At 36.2% G+C, this 23,932-nt stretch overlaps 3 protein-coding genes across 6 annotated transcripts; 1 reads left to right on the forward strand and 2 right to left on the reverse strand.

Moving 5' to 3' along the window:
• The first annotated feature begins 444 nt into the window (after window positions 1-444).
• LOC132270785 (putative serine/threonine-protein kinase-like protein CCR3) lies at window positions 445-3,224 on the forward strand. The gene has a single exon (XM_059771989.1). The coding sequence runs from the start codon at window positions 608-610 to the stop codon at window positions 3,002-3,004; it is 2,397 nt and encodes a 798-aa protein (XP_059627972.1). The 5' UTR covers window positions 445-607; the 3' UTR covers window positions 3,005-3,224.
• A 2,661-nt stretch (window positions 3,225-5,885) lies between these two features.
• Window positions 5,886-14,336, reverse strand: LOC132270786 (NF-X1-type zinc finger protein NFXL2). Of its 3 annotated transcripts, none has more exons than XM_059771992.1 (13): window positions 13,104-14,336; window positions 12,881-12,978; window positions 12,750-12,794; window positions 12,257-12,323; window positions 11,452-11,544; window positions 10,866-10,951; window positions 10,582-10,744; window positions 10,266-10,439; window positions 9,820-10,010; window positions 8,699-8,780; window positions 7,691-7,897; window positions 6,390-6,479; window positions 5,886-6,297 (listed from the first exon to the last, which is right to left on the reverse strand). In XM_059771992.1, the coding sequence occupies exons 1-13, from the start codon at window positions 14,241-14,243 to the stop codon at window positions 6,139-6,141; spliced, it is 2,595 nt and encodes an 864-aa protein (XP_059627975.1). In that variant the 5' UTR covers window positions 14,244-14,336; the 3' UTR covers window positions 5,886-6,138. The 3 variants fall into 3 exon arrangements, with proteins under 3 accessions (XP_059627975.1, XP_059627974.1, XP_059627973.1); XM_059771991.1 differs by having other exon boundaries at window positions 6,390-6,476; window positions 12,750-12,805; window positions 12,881-12,994; XM_059771990.1 differs by having other exon boundaries at window positions 12,750-12,805; window positions 12,881-12,994.
• An 897-nt stretch (window positions 14,337-15,233) lies between these two features.
• On the reverse strand, window positions 15,234-23,501 carry LOC132270787 (phosphoinositide phospholipase C 2-like). 2 transcript variants are annotated; one of them, XM_059771994.1, is made up of 9 exons: window positions 23,087-23,501; window positions 22,178-22,374; window positions 20,833-20,968; window positions 20,510-20,755; window positions 20,191-20,426; window positions 19,400-19,517; window positions 16,182-16,334; window positions 15,966-16,052; window positions 15,234-15,814 (listed from the first exon to the last, which is right to left on the reverse strand). In XM_059771994.1, the coding sequence occupies exons 1-9, from the start codon at window positions 23,396-23,398 to the stop codon at window positions 15,521-15,523; spliced, it is 1,779 nt and encodes a 592-aa protein (XP_059627977.1). In that variant the 5' UTR covers window positions 23,399-23,501; the 3' UTR covers window positions 15,234-15,520. The 2 variants fall into 2 exon arrangements, with proteins under 2 accessions (XP_059627977.1, XP_059627976.1); XM_059771993.1 differs by having other exon boundaries at window positions 20,191-20,429.
• Between the last annotated feature and the right edge of the window lie 431 nt (window positions 23,502-23,932).

The raw sequence follows: 23,932 nt of genomic DNA on the forward strand, positions 1-23,932 counted from the left end.
TCCCTCTTTCTCTCTCTCTCTCTATTCGCAGCCACAAAATTCATGTTCTTTGACTCCCTTCAATATTCCTCTTTTAAATTTGAATTTAAAATTATATTCTAGATTATAGTTAGATAATCCACATTTGATAACTGAAAAAACTCAAATTTAAATCACAACATTATGATTTAAATTAAAATAGTAAATCAAATGTTTGTTCAGTCAATATAAACCCGTTGTACGATATTCAGACGTGTCTGCGTGTTCATGAATTAATAATCTTTGCATGTGTTTCGGTGTACATATGTGTGATTCACACCAATACGTGTCAATCAACAACACTGAATGCATACTCTTTTTTTTAAAAGCAATGTGTACGTTAGCATTTCCACATATTATGAATTTTCAGTGCAACAGTTTTTTAAACTCGTGATATATTGATATTTGATATAGTACATATATAGATATATAGATACAGAAATATATGTATGATACAATATATATATGCATAGAGAGAGAGAGCTTGACATTCTAGCTTCTTTCTCTCTCTACAGTTTCCGCCAATGAAGGAGAGAGAAAATCCTCTCCGCAGTTCTACCACCGTCGCCGTTGATTCTCATTCCATTTGATGACGAAGGTCAACCACGCCGTCGTCGTCGTCGTCGTCATTTTCACTCTCGCTGCCGTTCTATCGCCGCCAATTTCAGTCCATGGCCTCGGCGGCTCCGCCACCACCGTCGCGGTCACCTACGGCGGCGCCTCCAACGCCACCGTGTGCGTCATCGTCGCCGAGCAGCAAACTCGGCGAATCCAATGCTGGCGAAACTTCCAAGTCATCGACGTCGAGCCGAACATCTCCTTCGAGTCCATCGCCGGCGGCCGGGACTTCTTCTGCGGGCTGAGGTCAGGCGGCTTCAGCCTCCTCTGCTGGAACTCCACCTTCGGCGCCAAAAGAATCTACTTCAACACCTCAATTCTACTCCAAGATCTCACAATCGGCGACGGTCAAATTTGCGCTCTGAGGAACGGTACTCGAAATGTTATATGCTGGAGAGGCGATACTTCGGCGGCTCAATTGCCGAACATGACCTATCGATTCCGGTCAATTTCCTCTGGATTAGGGTTTTCGTGTGGAGTTTTGAATGATACTAGCAGAGTCACTTGTTGGGGTAGTAACCAGATTGCATCTACAATTGAAGATCAGTTTTCAAATGTATCAATGTTGAATATTGCAGTTGGAGGCAATCATGCTTGTGGATTGAATTCCACAGGGTTTATAGTATGTAAAGGACTCAATAGCTCTGGTCAATTAGATGTTCCTTCATCCAATTCACCATATGAGTATTCCGGGTTAGCTCTTGGGGCAAATCATAGCTGTGCCATTCGGAGATCGAATCATTCAGTGGTTTGTTGGGGCGGAGAGTTAGGGTTAGGGTTTTGGAGCAATGTTTCAAATAGGGTTTCATTTGAATCCATTGTTGCAGGATTGGATTTCACTTGTGGAGTAACGACAAGCAATTTATCAATAATTTGTTGGGGGCAAGGTTGGGATGTTGTTGAGCTTTCTTCATTGGCAAAGGTTCTTCCAGGGCCATGTGTTGATGAGTCTACATGTCATTGCGGTATATATCCTCTGTCTCAAACACTCTGTTCAAATTCTGGTACTACTATATGTAGCCCTTGTGATTTATCAATCCCAATGCCACCAACTTCGCCACCACCACCACCAATACCATCACCATCACCTTCCTCTTCACCATCCTCTCCGTCCAGAGGTTTGAGAAAGGGTTTATTAGCTTTCGCCATCGTCGGATCGATTGGGGCTGTTTCGGGTATTTGTACTATAATTTATTGTTTGTGGACTGGTGTTTGTTGTGGGCACAAGAAAATTCATAATTCAGTGCAACCCACTATTACTGGCAACAATTCTAACGGTGGCCAGACATCCAATAACAGTCCACCTTCAAGATCAGCCACCATTAGGCGCCAGAGCTCGAGAGCAATGAGGCGCCAGAGGAGTGGAACCTCCTCGAAACATGCAGACAGAGCAGAAGAATTTACATTCTCGGACCTCGTTGCAGCCACTGACAATTTCTCACTAGAGAATAAGATTGGGGCAGGAAGCTTTGGTGTTGTGTACAAAGGCAAATTAATTGATGGGAGAGAAGTTGCCATTAAAAGGGGAGAAACAAGTCCCAAGATGAAGAAGTTCCAAGAGAAAGAAAGTGCATTTGATTCAGAATTGGTGTTTTTGTCCAGACTTCACCACAAACACTTGGTCAGGCTTGTTGGGTATTGCGAGGAGAGGGATGAGAGGCTGTTGGTGTACGAGTACATGAAGAATGGTGCACTATATAATCATTTGCATGACAAGAACAATGTGGAAAAGAGTAGCAGTCTATTGAATTCCTGGAAAATGAGGATCAAGATTTCATTGGATGCAGCTCGAGGCATCGAATACCTCCACAATTACGCAGTTCCACCTATCATCCATCGCGACATCAAGTCTTCTAACATTCTGCTCGACGCGAATTGGACTGCTAGAGTGTCTGATTTTGGATTGTCACTGATGGGTCCTGAGTCAGACCGCGATTATAGACCAATGAAGGCAGCAGGGACAGTTGGGTACATTGATCCAGAGTACTATGGCCTAAATGTGTTGACGGCAAAAAGTGATGTCTATGGCCTTGGAGTGGTATTGCTTGAGCTTCTGACAGGAAAAAGAGCTATATTCAAGACCGGTGATAATGGGGGAGCACCAGTAAGTGTGGTGGACTATGCGGTGCCAACAATTATGATCGGAGAATGGGTGAAGATTTTGGACCCTAGGGTCGGGCCACCGGAACTAAACGAAGCAGAGGCAGTTGAGCTGGTGGCATACACTGCAGCACATTGTGTGAATTTGGAGGGGAGAGACAGGCCAACCATGGCTGACATTGTTGCTAATTTGGAGCGAGCATTGAGTCTCTGTGATGGTAGCCATGGCAGCATCTCTAGTGGTCCAATTTCCAATATTTCAGAATGAAATTCATAACCCAAAAAAAAAAAAAAAATGGAATTCATTTATTTTTCTTCTTGCTATTAGCAATTTTTTAGTTAATTTATGCGGGTATACTTTTGGAATGTAAAGAGTAGGGGTTTGAAACTTTGATCTAACATGAGCTGTAGGTAGGTTTTTGTTTACACTGACAACCAAAAGATTACCGGATTTATTTTTTAAGGAGAAAAGACTACATTTTTCTTTATTGTTATGCTGTCAAAGACCTCCTTTTATTCTTGTTTTTTTTATGGATACATGATTACATAGGTGTATATTATATAGCATGTGTGTATGGAGTATATGATTTATGATTTGCTTAGAGGAGGTGAACTCCAGCTAGGTCTTGGCAAAAGACTAGGAAGGGTCACATATTCGAAATAAGGAAATAATTTTTTATTTTTTATTTTTATATTTTTTTTCATTTCCATCGTGAAAAAATAATTGAAGATTCTAACAATTAGTTAGGATCGATAAAAAATCATTTAAGATTCTAACAGTCAAGTTGACAATGTCGAAAGTGGAGTTCTCATCTTCCACTCCCATCACATTAAATCAGTCGGAGTTATATGACAGTCGGACTCTAATCTCCCACTCCCATCAAATTAGTCGGAACTGTGTGATTGTTGGAACTCTCTTTTGACTCCTTCAACGAATATCAACATACATACAGAAAGTATAGCATTATTAGATGTGAACACACTGTGTGTATGGTCTATACATGGGGTCTACAAAATGGACCAAGGTTTGCAGAATGCTTTTGTACTTGAAAAAGGTCTGAGCCCACAGGGATGAAAAAAAAGTCCAAGCAGTCATAAAAGGTGGTGTGGTCCGTGGTCCAAGATTTTAAAATATCCATTATTTAAAGCTTACACGTTGGGCTCATTTACATGTGAATTGACTTTTGAAACTTCAATAAAAGCAGCCAATTAAACAATGCAAAGTGGTTTATCCGGAAAACAAGGCGTGTAGAATATTGATAGAGGGTGGTGGCACCAAACACTTCATGTGTCCTCGTGGTATTTAACTCTTTTTTTCAAATTCACTATAAATCAAACGGTGGTATTTAACTCTCTTTTTTTTTCAAATTCAATAAATCAAACGGTGCCTCCAAATTTTAATAACACATTAAATTAATGTTCCGTTACAAAATATATAATTAATAATAGTAATAAATTTGGCAATTATTAAATGGTGGCAATTCATGTTAGGATGGTGCCGGTGGACTGACCCCTCTAATTTATTGCAGCTGTTTGAGAAAATACGGTCACAAAGTCTAAGTTTTGGGTACTTTTTTGGTATATAATTTAATCACACAATGCACTTTTGGGGTATGTGTTTTAATGACACAATGCACATGAAACAATAACTCGAATTCGATTTCTTCTCTGATAGTATTGTTTAAAATCCTACTATAATCCATCCCAATATAATTTTTCTTTAAATAGAAGGGAAAAAAAAAAATGTCGTGTCAAACATCCAGAGTTCAACTCTCACCGTACGCAAGAATACTCATAATTACATAATATGTGTGGTTTGCAGTTGATTGCACATATCTCAAGTTTATCTTGCAGCCATAAATCTAAAAGGCCTATAGTTGGAAGGTTCCGGTTTTCCCCCAAAAAAAAAAAAAAAAAAAAATTGTATATGCATGAGTGTATATATATTCATTTTGTGGGAAATGGTAAATATTGTCATATTACCGGGAAGGGAAAAAAAAACTGCTAGAATCAAAGAATGGATGTTCAAGCTTACTGAAAAAATAAGTGACCATGATGCTCAGTAACTACATTTCGAGTATTGCTACATCGAATTTTAATTTGGACTTTTAAGAAATTTGTATCTTGTTCACACTTCACACTTGTCTAGAAAGATTATGAAATAAAGAGATAATGCTTGAGACGTACTAAATTTTAATTTTGGGGAATGTCAACAAAACTGGTTTTTGTATGACAATTGGAATGAATTTGGCCCAACTAACAACTTGACTAGACAATATTTGGCTCCCTAGGACAGCGAGAGCAACCCACTGCTAGGGCGTTCACACCAGAGGTAAGTTCATATACCAGTTTTTAATACCAGTGACAAACAATTACAACATTCTTAAACTTCAATATTATCTCTCACGGTAATATTAATTTATTACCAAGTGCCGTGTTGCCTGGGTGATTAGGTTACTCTCCATGTCTGAGAGCCCGTGTTCGTACCCTCCCCTTCTCCTCTAAAACTCAGAAGGGTCCATATTTTTTCCATTTTCCTAGAACCATTTTTTGCCTCATCCAGAGTACCAAGAATTTTTACAAATACAAAAGATATCTCAGTCGTGATCAAGGAAGCTTTATTTATTGTAGTATCTGTTGCTGACATAATTTTATTTTTTATTTTTTTCCCTGGTAAGAGATAATTAATACATGACCTGATACACAATGCCATAACTTATCTATTTCTATTTTTAATTTTTCTTTTCTATAGGTGCATAACTTATTACTTAAATGTTGCTTATAAGTAATGGATCTATAGGAAGCATTGTGTATAATTAAAAATTTTCAATTCTCCTTACAACCATTCCGTAAAATTAAATTTTAGAAAAGCCCAAAAATTAAACCCTTATTTCATAATAATCTTAGAAAAGCATTGTTATTTTAGAAAAGTCCAAAAATTAAACCCATATTAAAATTAAGTTTTAGAAAAGCATTGTTATTTATTTATTTATTTTTTCTTCGCCAAATAATAAGATGAACCTTGCATTTTTCCAAACTATTTATAATATGTTTCATAAATCCTGTTTCACCCTTCCGCAATTGCGCTTTATACAAGGTCATTATTTTTATTTTTTCCTGAATATAAAGATCTTTATTTGGGTACAAAAGAGTCAAAACATAATATTTTCTTGCCTAACTAAAGGAAAAAATAAAGGAAAATAGCTTCAGATCAGTCTTCCAAACTTTACAGAACATATTATGTGACTTCTGTCAGTATTATCCCTTGCCTAACTAAAGGGGAAAAATAACTTGAATAAATAAATGAAAGAATTGTGTAATTGATTAATTTCTATTGGAGTTCAATGTACTGACCTTCATGTCAATCAACCAGAACTCAAGCATAAAATAGCTTCAGATCGATCAATTTCGCGGAAATCTTCTTTTTTGTCTTTGTACTTCAACTTCATTCATCCAATCAGAGAGCCACAAAAGGCCCTTGTAACCGCAATATATTGATGCAATCAAAGTCACCGCGATGACAAGAAACAGAAGAAACTTCCTCACAGTGGCAATAGTTTTCTGAAAAAGAGAACAATCACAATTAAGAAAACACGTGGACAGCACCAAGTGTTCACTCATTCACTTGACAGGGGTAAAAATAAAAGACAAACCTGTAATCTTGAAATTTGCTTGGCGTCTTGTACCCGTTCGCGTCTTTTTCTGCGCTTTGGTATGTTGTTTTCAGCATTTGGCTCTTTCTTCTTAAATATACATGGGCAACATAAATTTAACATTAGTTCAGTTTTATTCTTCACCACTATAAAGTTACGTAGAATCTTTGTGTACACCAAATCTCATGCACAAGGGTCAGCAGCATGCACAAATTTTAATTCTATTGGCAAGCAGGTATTTAACATGAAACTGAATATGATTTCAAGTACAGGATATTACACAATCCAAGAAATCTATCTTAGCCACAGAATTTTAGTAAAGCAAATGCAACATATATAGGTACATACATGGCACACCACTGCACCACGTTCATCCTAAATTTTCAATTGTATGGATAACCAAAATCATTTCAAGTCCCGGGCTTTACTGACAAGCATTAAGAGAGCCAACACTAGGAGCTCTGCAAGCAAGGTCTGACCAGTAGACAGCTTACATCTTATTGTCACAGTGGAAAGTTTAAGGCCACTAACATCAAAATATACTCGTCAATTTCAATAGGTCTCATTAGGGAGAGCTGTACTTGCAAGTTTCAACTAAAGGGGTATTAGAACTATTATATTCATAGATCCAGATTAGGTTGAATACCGTTAAAATTATAGCCTCTTGTGCACAAATTGCAAAACCAACAGAATAAAAAAATTGACTACAGAAACCAGACAGTATTAAGATACAACTTTTCTTTTACATATATGTGTTCAAGTCTTTCATGTTATTAAATTTTCTCAGTTTTACTTCCTGACCATTCTAGAAGACTAAAACATGTGATTTCAGTAGTTCAAGAAACAATCTCATATAATTTTTTGTCACATTTAATAGTTTTACTGATGAGTAGTAACTCCATGTAACATGATAAAAAGTTATATATTTGCTAATAAAATCAATCTGCCGGAGATTTCCCAAGACCTAGCTAGTTGATAATGCACTCCATTTGTTGAAGATGACTTGATGACCACAGAAAAATAAATAAAAAATTGTTCATAGTTCTGGTAAAGAAAAATCTATGTTTTTAATAGTTTTTAGCTAAGGTTTATTGTTGGTAGTTGGTACTATTTGAAATAACAGCTTTATATGCACAATAAGTACATATTTTCTTTTCTTTTTTTGGTCATTTACTACTATTCAAGTACAAACAATAGGTAGCGCAGATTCGCTATTTCTTCGAAGGTTAAAATCTACAACGTTAAATTCTAGCAGAGCAATTACTATACAGCTGGTTTAGCCAAAATTATAAAGGAATTACCTCCAAAATTTTAGATTTACGGAGTTGCAACTCTGAATCAACAACCTTCTCTTTACTCTTGCAATCTGAATTGCAAGGAAGCAGTCTCAGTCCATATTGATTTTTTGATACGTCTTTGGGATCAACACCAGCATTGCAATAGGCCGCTTGAACATTTCGACATAGCCACTCCCTTTTCAAGGTTTGGCATCCACAACGAACAGTAACCTAGCAGAAGAAATAAATCATATGGAAAATAAAGTAGAGCTAAGACAGTTGAAGAAATACAATCTATGTTGATGGAATTTAAGGCTTACACAGAAAACAAGATTTCACATGCACACATGTTTTATTAGTTCTTTACAACTGAGAACTTCTTAAGCCTTTATGTCTCAGAAAATTTTACTCACTAAAATATCAGGATTCTGAGGAATAATTCAGGTATGCTCTATTTGGGGTAATCACGTTTAACTAACTTGTTGGAATAAATCATCTTGCAGGATCTTAAAAGTTCCGGGCTATCATGTCTAAAATTAGGTTTACTTTGTTTTGAGGTATTCCTATTAATGAACAATATAATAATCAGTAATTTAAGGAAGCTAGCACCGCCTTAAAACCCTTCATTTTTCCACGGGTAAAGAACTTTTCTTATGAAGAAACTAACATGGATATAAGTTCCCTAAAAGTGTTGGAGATGAGATTCAGAAGTATTGATTCAATATTGAATCTTTTCCAAATAACAACAATGATTATTCTTAAATCTGATTCTTCAGACCACATCCCAGTTTGAGAGTTCTGTCAAGCATTGTATAAAATTTTCAACATTAAGTATACAAGAGTATATTGCAATGCTAAGACTCTTGAGAATAATACACCCACAGAAGATGGTTTTCAAATACAAATACAATATTTATAGATCACTAATTTTTTTTTTCCTAGTTATCACTAGCTTTTTTACATTTAAATCTAAAACAAAGAAATGTCGAGACCAAAACAAGACCATAAGAAAAAAAAACACTAACATATTACCTTTTTAGAGCACTTTTCAGGTGCCGGACATTGACCAGGATGACATATCTCCGGGCATAGATGTGTGCAATTTGGTAATTTTCTGCAAAATCGACATAACAAGGATTTACTCTCAGTAGCACGCTGTTGGCAAGCCATTGTACTAAACCAATAAACAAAATTTTGAAATAAATTGTGAAAAAATCTTATATAACCTTATAATACTCTGAGGAAGAAAAGATAAATACTTCTAAACATTTATATGAACCCAATATATAAAATTCTAGCATCTTGGACTTGCTCCATGAATGTTTATACCCTCAAATATCCTCCATAAGTTTGAAGCAATAGTTGACTGATCTAAAAAAGGGTTTCCAATAGTAAATTGATTAGAACAGAAATGTCTATAGCAATGTCTGTAAAGAGAGGAAACTCTTTGAATGCCTTAAACATCCTAAAATTATAGAATATTCTTTTGCTTTCCTGTTCATAAAGAATATGTCCCTTTCTGATAAAATGAAAGCTTTGATCAGGACACAAACTCTTTTCCTCTATAAAGGAAACGGTTCCTTATACTGTAGAAAAAATGCTTTCCACTGGTGAGCTATATGGTTAAGACATATTGATAGAGAGAACTGTGAAAGAGAAACATATAAGTTGCAACAGATGTTAAAATGCTAGGTACTTAAGTTGAACAATCCAATCCACAATCATTAGCTACACAACTTTTATGTTTTTTACATGCATGAAATCATGTTACTCCAAGTGAGTTAATAGAGGTTTATGTTGATTAGTCAACCTGATTAATTTCAAGCAATACAACCTGATTGACGTACTTACCTTCATTAATTAATCCACAGTTTAGAGACTTAAAACTTTTTGTATTTTTATCATGCATGAGAAAAGCCATTCCCACGGAGTTGAAAACAGATTATAAAGACAATCAATGTAATCAACCATAAATTCCAGTAACCAGTCATCTTGCCTTTTAACTCTTTCCATATACCCTGTTAATTTTGTTTCTTTATGAAAGAAACCATAGGTCTAAAGCAAGAGAGAAGAACAATGAGTTTAGCTACAAAATAATTTAAGGATGCTCTAATTTACTGATTGGTTGTTAACAGCACAAAATAGTCAATTACCTATGGCAAGGTCCCACACATGAACGAACATTCATTTGCTCCTCTGCAGACAATCTGTTGTAATATATGCAATCAAAAGCATGGACCATCGAACCACAGTGACACGATCTTTTTACCAGCACTTTGCAAGGGGGACATTCTCCAGGATGACATGGTAGGGGGCAAGGATGCTGACAAGCAGGCTGCCTCTCCTGAATGAATACCCAAAAAGAAAAAGAATGGGCAACCAATGAATTTTGAAATGACAAGTGCTGCTGAAGAAAATTTTATCTTATAACAAAGATATAACCATGGTAATAATTTTTAGTTATCTGGGGCTCTTTTCAGAGCAACAGATGAACAGGATAAATGGTAAAATATAAACATGACTAGAGGGACAAATCAATTGGAAGATGAGAATCAAACTAGAGACCAGCAGACTATGACAAATAAACACAGAACCTAACCTTTTGGCAAGATAAAGTGCACTTCTCGCAAGGCTCGCCTCTTTCACGCGAACCTGATGTTGATGACTGATTCTTCAGAGCATGACATGTTTTAGTACAGAAATGATTGCCACAAGGAAGGAGATTTCCACACAAGTTGTCACAATAAAATTTTGTTTTATCAGAGCAGACCATCTGTAAGGAGGAAGACAAAGGAAAATATGAACTTTTATTTGGCAAAATGATATAGAACAACCTTAAGTGAAATAAAATATAAATTAAAAAACAGGCAAGTAAAAATATTTATATACCACTCATGAAAAGATCTAAAACTAACCATTCTATCTGCTCCAATGTGTTGGCCAATACATGACCTCCAAACAAGTTCTGGGCATGGAGGGCATGGCGAACCTGGAGTACATTCACTCTGATGATTTGACTTCTTTTTCTTTGGTTTCAATGTGAATTCCGGATTAGGTGGAGGTTTAGGTCCATGACACCTATGTGTAACAAATTATTAGGGGAAAACAAGAAAAGCTACACATAAAGAAGGAAAAACGTATTATTGTGCTGGGAAAGAGATTGTCCGATGACATTCATATACTGCAAAATAATGCGAACCTCAATTTGCACTTATGGCCACATGGGTATTCTTCTTCACAAATTAGCCGACATGGGGGGCAAGATCCATAATGGCACTTGTGTGGCTGGAGAAACATACAGAAAATCATTGCGACAAAAGAACTCCTTAATTAAAACAATTTTTCAAATTATTAATGCATGCTAATATTTTTCCCACCAGTCAATGAGCTATATGTGCATATAAAGAATGAAAATTTCAAATGTAATAAAAGGATCACAATATAGAGAAATAAACAAATGATGAATGAAAATGCTACCACACACACAAACACAGAGGAATCTGTTTGACTATAGATGAAGCAATGTGACAACTAATAGTAAGATCTAAAGATTTCATCTCTGCACTTGAGAACTAAGATAACCAAATACATTCATGTGCAATATGAAAAATGAAAAGAAAAATTAAAAAGAGTCCAATCCAAATATGCTTCCAACTTATAGAATATTTACATCACATTTATGCACTTTGAAGTGTACTTTTGAGAGGTCTGGAACACTCTCATAAAGACTGAACCTGAAAGATAACATGTCTCTGAAAAAGAATAAGTTGGATCTTCAACAGTACCTTGCAAATTGATCCATGCCTGCATAAAGGAGTTACATGACATGGTTTGCGACATTTAGGAGGCATTTGGTCTTTTTCAGTACCACAAGGAACCTAAAAAAGGATTAATGGAAATTATAATTAAATATACAACCAAGAAATATGACAGTATACAAACTTATCTCAAAGAAAGTAAATGCAAATCTCAATACATATTTCTTTGAAACAAAATATACTTAAGAGAATGTGGAAGAAATGAGTGAGTTGCCTGCAACATGATTAATCAGCGACACATGTTAATAACAAAAAACAATCTTTCAGTACAATAATTTTACACAACACGCCTCTGTTGAAAATTTCATAATTGAGCACATCCTTCAAGTAATCAATGGTAAGATACATTTTTCAACATCAAAATTAAGCGAGTAGAACCTAACCCGAGTAGAACCTAAAACGTAGTACCAATTCTGATATCAAATGTCATGAAGTTAACTGAGACACCAAAAGTTCCAGAACTCATGGAAAGCATAAAATTAAGCCCTATAATCTTGTGGGACATTATCATGTTCCAAGGTTGTATAATTTATCAGTTAAGTTGGTGTCCAGTTGCAGATACAGTTCTAAATTGTTTGAAATTGATGAATGAAATAAAGAATCATCTAGTTATAACAACACCCATATAATGATGTATAAAGATCCTCCAATAGAAGTTATTATGCTTGAGAAAATAAAAAAAAAATTAAAAAAAGGGGAACAATAATGGTTTCACTAGCCACAAATGTTTGATAGAAAAAATTAGCTGTAATTTTCATGAATGAATTCTCACCTCAAAGTTTGTCTTGCCGCATGCACATGAAAGTGTCACCATCACGGGGCAAGGAGCACAGGCACCTCTGCAAGAAGAAAAAATTGCTGTCCAGCGTCACCTTTGTATAACCGCAGAGAACTTTACAAGAGAGTCATTATTCCTTTTCACAATTTCCCCCCGGTAATGTTTCAATTACTAGCAATATAATACTTTTTTCCTCATTTTAAACAATGCAACCCCGGCATTACAGAAGCTAAACTTTAAAATACATCCAACTTGTTAGAATTATTTTATTTTATTTGTAAACTGTGATATAGTAGTCCCAGAGCACATCGATGGCCTCATGGGATATATGTAAAAGCACCATATAACGAGAATGATAAACAACCCCATAAAATTAAAATGGTGTATTCAAATACTACAAATAAGATAAAACTACTTGTCAATATCTGTTTTCATTTAAGTAATGGACTAAGGACCATTCTCTTGCAAGTATGATAAAATAACACACCTATGGCACGGAGCAGGGCATTTGTGGTTCCTACACCGAAGCTTCCTGTCACAAACCTGATACTTCAAATAAATACAATTTCTATATAATTGAGTAAAAGAAAATCTCAAATGTACTGAAATAGGACACACCTCAGAGCATGGCGGACAGTCTCCATCACAGCAGCGACGCTTACAAGCATGGCGACCACAATCCCGTAATATCTGACACTTCCTCTCACATGCCAAATCTTGATAACAAGGAACCTGTTCTAGATTTAATTTACTGTTGTCTACTTTGAATTCAGATGGACAGTATGTACATTGATTGAAAACCGAGATAGAATAAAATTTAACCAAAACATCAAAAGTCTACCTCTTTCTTCAAGGTACCACACCGGCACGACTTGATGACGACAATTCTACAAGTCTCAACACAATGTCCACGGTGACACCGCTCCGGGCACCTATGAAAACCACAACTCAACATCTTATCACAAGTCCCTCCGCACAACGGCACCAAAACATCACAGGCCATCCCTTCATAAGCTCTCTTCCCACACGGGCACGCCCGCTTACCCTGAAGCGGACACTTCCCACACTCGCCAGAATGACACCCTCTGCTACACAAATGCTTCCCGCAATCAAGCGACTTCTCGCAAGGAGCTTCGCAGCGAAAATTCCGATCAAAACACTCCCTTTCCTCCTCCACCTTCCCACATTGGCACCTGTAAACCCCACGAGCTCTGCACGGAGGGCACTGACCCTCGTGGCAAATTTCTTTGCACCGGTGAGTCCCGCAATCCAATACCGACGAACAAACGCCATTACATGAGAAATTCTTGAATCCACACCGCCGAACTTCCTCGACGGCGCTGCAGAAACATCGTGTTTTCACGAGCTTCGGGCAAGCGGGGCACGGTCCGGGATGGCATAAGAGTAAACAGTAGTGACCGCAAGTGTACTTCAACGGTCGATTACAGATCTCGCCGCAAGAATGCGGTAGAATCCATGGATCGTTGGGAGGGTTTTCTAATTTTCCACAGAAACAGTAATAGTATTTGGGGATTAGGGTTTTGGAGTACTCGATTCGGCATTTGGGGCAGTTCCAGAGGGAGTCTTCGGCGGCTTTGGAGGCGGAGATGGGGAGACGGGAGACGGCGCGGACGGCGGAGAGGTCGGAGGACTGGCGGGCCCAGCTCTGGATGCAGAGGAGGTGGAAGACGGCGAAGCAGCGTGATGTGCAGGACCAGGTGGGATCGGACAAACGGATGCGCTCGAGGCATATGAGGCACGATAGGGCGCCGGAGCGCGATGATGTGAGGAAAGATTGGATCTTGGCGAGGTCGGGTGATGAACGGCCTGTGATCTCGATGTAGGATCTGAAGATGGTGTCAGATAGGTCGTCGTGGCGGAGGTCTCCGGCTCCGCCGGAGGCGGTGGGGCTGGTGTCAGAGTCGGCGTCGGAATCTGACAACGGGGAGAGAGGTTGGTGGTGGGACATCGTTGAGGTCATTTTGGGAAGTGAAGTCTGTTTTAACTGTTCTGCGCGCGACAGGGATGGGAGACTTCAGTTGGTCTTCATGGTAAATTGGTAATGTTTGTGGGTTGTGGAATTGTAGTTCCAAGTTTTTTATAATATCGGGAAAAATAAAAAAGTTTTTTATAATATATTTTATTATTTTTTTAAATCTTAAATATTTCAAAACTATCTAATAATTTTTTTTATTTTTTATTTTAAATGAGACAATATGCTATAACTTTTTTATAATATATTTTATTATTTTTTAAATCCAACATGTTTCAAAACCATTTAATAATTTTTTTTTTAAAAATAAAAATGAGAAAAAAAGTATAAATTTTATTAAATCTTACGAAATTCGGAAGTAAATGATAAAAATTATAGTAAAATTTAAAATTTGTTTGGTTCAGTTTTTTTAAAACAATAGTTCAAAATATAAAATACTGAAGAACTTTATTTTCAAATAGTTATAAATGGCAATTTCACCTTATACCAAAAAAAGACAAATTTATTTATAAAAAAAAAAAAAAAAAAAAAAAAAAAAAAAAAATTTACTGAGTTTTTAAATTACAATTTTCAAAAGCTAGCGACCAAAAAAATTTTATACCAATTTTTATTTTTATTTTTATTTTTTTCAGTTCTAGGACAACAGAAAATTATTCACAAAAGTCTGAATAAAAGTGACCATTATTTAATATTGTTTGATGATTACACTTTCTAATGCAAACGAGCAAACTGGGATTGGGATTCAACGGTTCGAATTGATCTTCCGAACTCAACTCTTCGAGTCTATACAGAGTTTTCGAGTTCTAAAACATTATTCATCAAATTCAATCATACTCTAGAACTTGAGATCAAGATTATTGAGGAGAGAGAAAAAAAAAATTACAAATCCAAGCAATCACTCGAGTGTGTAATTGCACACTAGAGTTGGACATGAAATGTGGCATTCAGATCCTGGTACCGAAAGTTCATTCATAACAATGAGAAGAAAACTGATAGAACACATTGTATTTACTCAGAAACAGCATCAACTCTACAACACTGTCATTACAAGTTCTGCACGTAAAACATTTACAGCACCCCTCAATAGCACAACATATTTATTGTATAGAGATATCACACAACTTTCCAGGGAAAATAGAAGACCGAAAGAGAAAGAATAGAGAACACAAAAGAGAGAAGAAAGGAAAAGATATTAGACACAAAAGGAAGTGAGAGAAGAATCACATACAAGCTCTCAATATGCATCATTCAAGCTCACAATGACGTCACACAAATTCGAATCGCATAAGAAGCTTTACAGATTGATACTTCTCTCCCTTGCGATTGTGTAGTGGAATTGCTCGGATTCCACTTCTCAGCTCTGACACGGGTAGGCACGTTTGGCCTCCGAAGTCATCCTTTTCAGACATGTCATACTCGTGAACTTCAATCCGAAGCAGAGCCAGTTCCGGAACTGTTAATGGGAATTCAAATTCCTCATTCCATGTAGGTATCCAATTGTCCTCCAGCGCCTTCGTTTTCTTCATTATGGTATCAGCAGGGACTCCAGAAATTCCTACCTGCATGCAGATTGATATTTAGACACCTTATACTCAGTCTATTGGCATACAATTCTATCGTACGGAAAGAACTTTAAAGTCTCATAACCAATGTATATTAGAATAAGATGGGCACAAAAATTAAATCAAATTGTAAACCATATTGACTTACCCTAGTATAGAAATCTGGAGGGGAATATGCATCAAAATGGGTGTGATGGAAATCAAAATACCATCCTTCACCCATATATACAGTCACCTATTTTAGTAGCGGAAAAGCCCAAATCAGCCACAGAGAGAAAAAATCACTAAAAAATTTTAAGGGCCACTTCAGCAGAAAGAGTAAAGAAATCAAATGTAGTCAATATCCTGGACACACTTCATTTACCTTCAAAGTTGTCTTGACCTGTAACTTAGCTTTAGGATCAAAGACCTCACCATGTGAACCAGCCTTTAATAAGAACTCAGGCTTTTTCACATATCCACAACCACCATTGGCCTTGAACATTCCATGCATCAACCATAGCGACCTTCCATATCCCTGTGACACAAACTCAGTATTCAGTTACTTCTAATAAATCATTTCTCACAAGGTGAAACTACTCATCTGCTAGGGTAACCTTTTTTTTTTCCTTTTCTTTTCTTCTCTCCCCCAGTCTCCAGGGGTAACATTCAATATACAGATTAGTGAGCTTCATTGCAAACAAGTTAAAATGGAAAATAATGATATGATGTGGTCATTGTTTCAAATAAATTTAACATCAATCATACTGCAGAAGGGCACAGAACATGATGACCTTACATTTAGGGGTTTTCCTGGATCACTAGGCCACTTTTTAATTTTTTGACAATTTTCCCGGACAATGTTATAGCCTTATAGGTTTGTCAGATAACTGTGGTGATTGTGGTCTGTATAGGACACAGCTAAAAGATGAATTTTAAAACCAACCTAAAAATCAAGATAATTTATTTAAAATTCAATATTTTTAGGAATTACTAGAATTTAACAAGAAGCTTGAGAACTAGGACAAGTATGAATTATCTGGATTTCAATTGGCCTTTAAATCCTTTACTTATTTATCAGTATGGATCTATTTAGAAAGAACCAATATAAGAAAAATAGTAAAACCAAAAATAAAAAGAAAACGCAAATACTTTGTTTTAAGCAATATCTATACCAAGGTCCTAAGAAGCACGGACAAGGATACGAGATACGGATACGACACGACACGGACACGGCGACATAGCAAATCCAAAAAAATTAGGACACGGACACGGCGAATAGTATATATATATATATATTAGCATTAATAATTTTAAAAAAAAAACACTGATATGTTTAGGTTGGAATATATATATATATCACTGATATGTTAGTATATATATATATCAGCATCTTTAGGACACGGACACGGCGAATTGTGGCATCTTTAGGTTAGTATATATATATATCAGCATCTTTAGGGTAGTACAAAACAAAAAATAGAACATATCAGCATTAAAAAATTTAAAAAAAAAAAATTAACATATCAGCATTAAAAATTTTAAAAAAAAAAAAAAAATTCCAGAAAAGTGTGTCTGAGCCGTGTCCGAGCTGTCTGAGCCGTGTCCGTGGCGTGTCCGAGCCGTGTCTCAGCCGTGTCCGAAAATTAAAAAAAATAAAAAAATTCCAGACACGTTTTTTGGCGTGTCCGACACGTGTCGGGGCGTGTCCGACGCGTGTCCGTGTCCGACACGTGTCGGACACGGATTCTTCGCCCATTTTGGAGTGTCCGTGCTTCCTAGCCAAGGTCTAATAAAATTAGCCACTTGAGCTGAAAGATGTCCTTAGTTCTTTTTCTTTCTTTTTTTAATTACTATTTTTATCATAAACAGGAAAGCCAAAAAGACGAATTTACTCCATTGTGAAGTAAATTATAAGCCAAAACTAGGTGGGCATCATAATTATAATATTAGGGCCAACTTTGTGAAGTAGAAGACTTTGTGGAATTTTCAAGTCTCAAGGGGCCATGGCCCCCATTGGCCATAACATTATTCTGCCACTGCATGAGAAGGTGATCCAATTTCCAACTTCACATTCCACCATATATGATACCCAAAGAACATCTTTTATATTTCATTGCCTTATAATTTATTTTGAATTGCAACTATCAAGAAAAAATACACTGAAAAATAAAGGCAATGTTATCTGTGTTCATCAACTAATCACAAAAAAAGAAAAGGTATCTAGGTCCATTTTCCCCTTGGCAGGGATGTGGACTTACTTGAGGCCCAGTGGGTGCCCCCACTGGGTTTTTAAATAATTCTATTTTTACCTATAAATTTTTGAGTATTTACATAAACGCACCCATAACTTTTATCTTTTGCCCCATTAATTTTGTTCTTCTCTCACTTACACATATACACATAAACAGTAGTCATGAACTCCATCATCTTTAGTCTCCATCTCAACTATCCCTCCCTGCATCATCCACAGCTCTCTCTTTAGCAGTACAGATTTTTTCTCTAAAAATAACAGATGTACACATTTTACCTTTTATGGAGACTTGAACAGTTGAACTCAAAACCTTTCAATTTGAGAGGTAGAGGAGATATCACTGAGTTACTATTCTTGGTACTATATTTAGCAGTGTTGCAACATTTTTAAAACATGAAACTAGTTGGGGACAATTGTGAATGTATTTTAAAAAAATATTATCAATCTATAATTAAGTTAAATATTATTTTAGTTGATTTTATTTCTTTTTAATCTCATTATTGTCTAAAGTCGCCCCCACTGAAAAAAATTCCTGGGTCCATCACTGCCCCTTGGTAACTATTTCTGAATATAAAACAATATTGAGAATGCCCAATGTAATATAGCAAGTTGGTCTAGTTAATACTCTATACCATAACGTGAAAGTATTTACAACATTAGGAAAAATAAACTTCTAAACAAAAGATGTCCTATGATTCCTATCATTTCTGTACAGTGCAAATATCTCCAAATTCTAAAGGAGAATTACTAGTCGCAATCAGTTTCCTAAAGTGCCATCATGTCACGTTCAACTTATTCATGGAATGAAGAAGTGATCATTTGACTTCATCATCCGAGTGACAGTATCAGCAAGTACAATCATGATGATTATATGGCAGAGGTGTATTCTTGAATGACATGAGCAAAAATGTTAGTGTGCATATATCTTTACAAGCAAAATTCTTCATTTTGTAACTTTGGACACTGTAAAAAGGTGTGGAGACCTAAAGTTTGTAACTATCTGAAGGAACAGATAAATCAAAATACCTAGAGACTTATTCCAAAATTCTAGGGACTTACTTTGAGCAATGTGTGAACGTGGTAATTTTCCTTGAATCAAAAACCAGGAAATGATTCTATGAGTACTCTTATTTATAATAGTCTATACAAAGAGTGATAAAATTTAGAACTTCCTTGCATCTTTTTCACACTCAGACACACTGATTAACTAAAAAATTTACTACTATTCTGGGTCCTTTTACAATACTGTACAATTTATTTTAAATTTATATATTAAAAAAAAAATGTAACAAAAAGTCAAAAAATAAATTACAGGATACTTAATCCTCAGATGGAGAAAGAAGCCATACCTGCATATTGAATGCAACCATCTGAGCTCCATGCATCCACCCAATCAGTGGGTTGTAATTGGATGAGTCAAAGCGTATACCTTTTGGGTACACTCTCAACATATTCTGCTGGGTAAACCTACAGCAAACCAATTATCAGACATGGCAAATTTCCATAATAAAGTGTGAAGATGCACACATGCATACTACACATTAGATGATGGAATTTATAATCAAACATGCTATACCAAAGAACTGAAGGATGTGGAATATATATAACCACCACTAGTCTACATGTGATGCTCAAAAAGGGGTAGGAGAAAGGAAACTACTTTTTGGATGCAACTGAGAGGTTCCAAACAAATAATAAAGTCAATCTTACTGAAATCCTATTATGTCCTTGAGCATAATTCCTACATCATTAACATGACTAATGAAATGAAAACACCTGTCGAAATATCATCTAGTACCAAAGTCCATCTTCTGCACATTCATCACATGTTTTTGCAGTATCACTTTGCTACTATAAGACATCTTAAGCATCTTTCAAGAATGCATCTTATTATTAGATTTCTTTAGATTAACCAATGCCGACAACGGGAATTCACGTGCCAACACAAAAAAAGCCAATTAGCATAAATATCAGTGAACATCTGGAAGTTAAGTTAGAAAGCAAATGATTCAGGAGGAAGGAAAAAAAAAAAAAAAAGAAGTTAGAAAGCAAATGTGTGAATTTTATGCCATAGATGGGCATAATATACATGAAACTAAGATCCCTACAGAACAAGGATTGAGCTAATTTAAATCATTACCTGACAATTTCTTTTCCATGAGTTACTACGGCCTTTTCAAGTTCTTGTTCACTTAAACTAAGTCGTCTCACTTTATCAGGAAGTACCTTCAGCCAATCATCCAATCCACCCTTTCCCTTCCCAGCATGAATAGCAATCAAACGCTTATATGCAGGTGCTACGTTCTGCTCTGACTTATGATCTTCATCATCTAAAACTTCCTCATCCTCATTGTCTTCTTCTTCCTTCAAATCATCCTGCTAGAAGAGAGTTAGATCGAGTATGATGAATTAACTCATGGTGTACCTAAATAACAAAATATCATAATATTACCATGCACCTTATCTTTATCAGCAATACTAGGTTTAGCATCTGGGATTTCTTTCCCCCAAGCTTCTTCATCAGCTGAATCCTTTTCCTTCTGTGGATCATTCTCTTTTACCTTAACTTCTTTGGCCTCGAGATATTCTTTGGGCGGTTTGGTTGAAATAATAATATGCTTTTTCAGCATATCAGGTGATGGGAACTCCTTCAAGCATTCTGAGCCAGGAGTAAACAGCATGTCTCCAAATGTTTGAGTCACCATCTAAAATTTAACAATAAAAACAGTAAATTAAACAGCAAAGAGGGCGTCCATTACCCCATATAAATGCATACACTCACCTCAGCCACTTTAGCTTGAAGATCTGGAGTAAGGTGGTCTTCTAAAGTTATTACAACAGGATATTCAGATGCAGAAAACGCATGCTCCTTAATAGACCTCAAACATTTAGCGAGTTCGACAGGAGTGGTCAGTGTCCTACATAAATCAAAACAAAACCTTAAAATGAAATAACGACAAGACTTGCAGTTCAGGCTTGTGATGCATGATCATGAATGTGGTACACAAAACAGAGTTAACGCGGTAAAAGGACACATACAAGGACATAGAGATTGACACACAGATACACAAACACATATTCAAGTGGGAACACACACACAAATTGTGATGTGTTCTCTCCTACCCCACTCCCCACCATCTTATAATTGAACCCTTTTAAACTTGCATTTTCTATTAATCTAATGGCACATCCACATTTTTCTTTTGTAACAATTCTCTTTTTCTATACTTTTAAAACAAAAAAGACACATAGAGAGATAGAGAGAGAAATGTGCATCCAATGTCCAGGGCATCAACCACATGTTCATAAGTACCTTAACAGTGTTGGTGTCCAAGACATGTATAATGCAGATGCAGCAGCATTGTAAAAGTAACATGCTACCAAAATTCTGATGTTTCTTAAAAAATTAAGAATAGAAAGAAGAAACAGAAATAGAAAAACAGAGAGAAGAAATTTACCAAGGAAAGAACATGTTAAGAATTGCAAAAGATACAGCATCAGAGGAAGCAAAGGATTTTCAACTATCTCAATTTAAGTGTTCCACTCACTCAACTTGAGAAACTAAAAACATACAGAAACTGTATCTAACTTCATTTAGTATGAAAAGAATAGTAGAGATGCGTCAGATATAAAACTCTTCAACTTTTTGACTCCAATTGAACCAATTGCGGAACAAATCCTAAAGGTAACTACACTATCTTGTCATTGTACTCATTATGATTTTTCACCTCCAATTTTCCTAGTTTTGGAGCTATTATACTATCTATGATCAAGGTTCTGACAGGTACTACAAAAAAACTAGAGGAAACTATCACGAGGCTCCCGCCATTGCAGGGTCTGAAGAGGGTCAAATGTATGCAGCCTTACCTCAGAGGCTGTTTGTCTTTTGAACCCGTAACCTTCAGGTCACAATGCATAAACCTTACCATTTTGCCGAGGCTCACCCTCATATTCATGCATGTTTGTGCATATATAAATATATTTTCATATTGATTTACTTTTGATGAAAATATCTCATAACTTGACACCATAAACGGCCTATTGCCATCCAAGTCAGTCACAAACTAATTCAGAGCATGGGAGTAATCAAAGTTATAACTGGTTGTAGTTTGCAACAAACACCGTACCTCCCATGAAGAACATCCACATTATCTTTCGTGGAACTTGGCCATATATCCAATTCAATCACTCTTACACCTCTCTGCAGTGCATTAATGATGGGGACATCACTGCAGTCACTACTTAGTTGATTCCCAGTAAGGTAGGAATTGTGGCCAGTGTATATGAAATAATGAGATAGTGGAGCAGACATATCATGGTGAACCTGGAAGGGAGGGAAAAAATCAACTAGTTAGAAAAATAATGAAGATTAATTTTTTTATTCTTCATAGGCACAGTGAAACATACTTCTTTCTTTTTTTAGCCACATTGGGAGGTGGCACTTAATGTTACATAGAACTTACATCACCGGGAACAAGCACACAGGACACTGCTTATTTTAAGCATGATACAACAGGTGTGCAGCAGCTATAAGCTCATATATCTTAGATTTATTTATGTCAGCAATGCAAGATTGAATCATTCTCTAATTTCCACTGGTATTGGTCGCTTAACACATTTTTGGCAAAAAAAGAAGCTATTCTCTTAACAATTATATAATCACGACAATGTATTGCATTAGGTCTTAATACATTGCTATGAATTATCTGTTTATGTATATACGCAAACATCTATTAACCCTCTAATGTTTTAATTCTCTTTTCCACTCCATATATATTATATACTTCTGTCACTTTGAAGCCATATTTAACACAATTTCAACCATACCTTTCGCAAATAAGCAAATCACCTATCATATCGGAGTCAAGAACCAATAAAGATCAAAGTATGCAAAACCAAGAAAATGCAAATGAATTATACCATGTTTGTTTATAATCTAAAACACATATATACTTAAAACATACACATATATGATTGAATTATACACAAACACACACAAAACATATATGATTGAGAATTTGGTAAATCAAAATTACCCCGAGAGAAGGAGAGAGAGGGAGATTGGTGTCACCGAAGAGATATTTGAAGAAAGCTTCGAGATTGAGGCCCTTGTGGCGATGGAAGATGTTGAGGTGCTTCAAGCTATCCATGATGGCCTGAGCTTCCTCTTCAGTGGCCTTATCTTCCTTCTGAACCTCAACCAAGAACCTGCGGAGGTCATCGGCGGTCATGATTCCATTCTCGGAGTAGCGATCGAACAACTCCTTGATCGCATCCGGAGCTTCAGCCGCGGCCAGCCGGAACCGTCGCCGGAAACAGAAGCAGACTTTGTAAGTCTGTTTGGACATTGTAGAGAGGGAAAGTGTAGAGAGAGAAAGAGAATTGGGATCGACGACCGAATCAGTTTTCTTGGAGATATAGTAAGGTATTGTCTGTCATTTGCTGTTTGCGTTTAGCTGATTCCCATTAAGATGGGGATGAATAATGGATTGGGGTGGGACCCACCTATGTTTATTACTTTACCTATAATTGGGCCAACTAAGCAGCTTGGTTGTCTTTTAGTAGGTATTGATATCTTAGACTTTTAGTTGATTCCAAAAGAATAAAAAAATAAATTAATCCTTTAACAAATAGAGTAATAGGAATTTTGTTTTCCTTTGGTAAAAATTATGAGGTGGAGAAGTATTTTTTTTTTTTGAAAGATAGTTGTGTTGTGATATTTTGAAAAAGAAAAATAGGGTGGGAGAACATAAAAATGAGTGTGGATATAAATATTTTTAATCATTCAAGATTATTTAATAACAGTTCGGTTCAATAATTCAAAAGTGTAAAGTATCGGAGAGCCTCTCATTTTAAGTTTGGTAGTTCATACTAGACAATAA

This window comes from Cornus florida, unplaced genomic scaffold, assembly GCF_030987335.1.
Source record: "Cornus florida cultivar Cherokee Brave unplaced genomic scaffold, ASM3098733v1 CherokeeBrave_3.0.0_Hap2_Chr08, whole genome shotgun sequence".
NCBI classification, from domain to species: Eukaryota; Viridiplantae; Streptophyta; class Magnoliopsida; order Cornales; family Cornaceae; genus Cornus; species Cornus florida.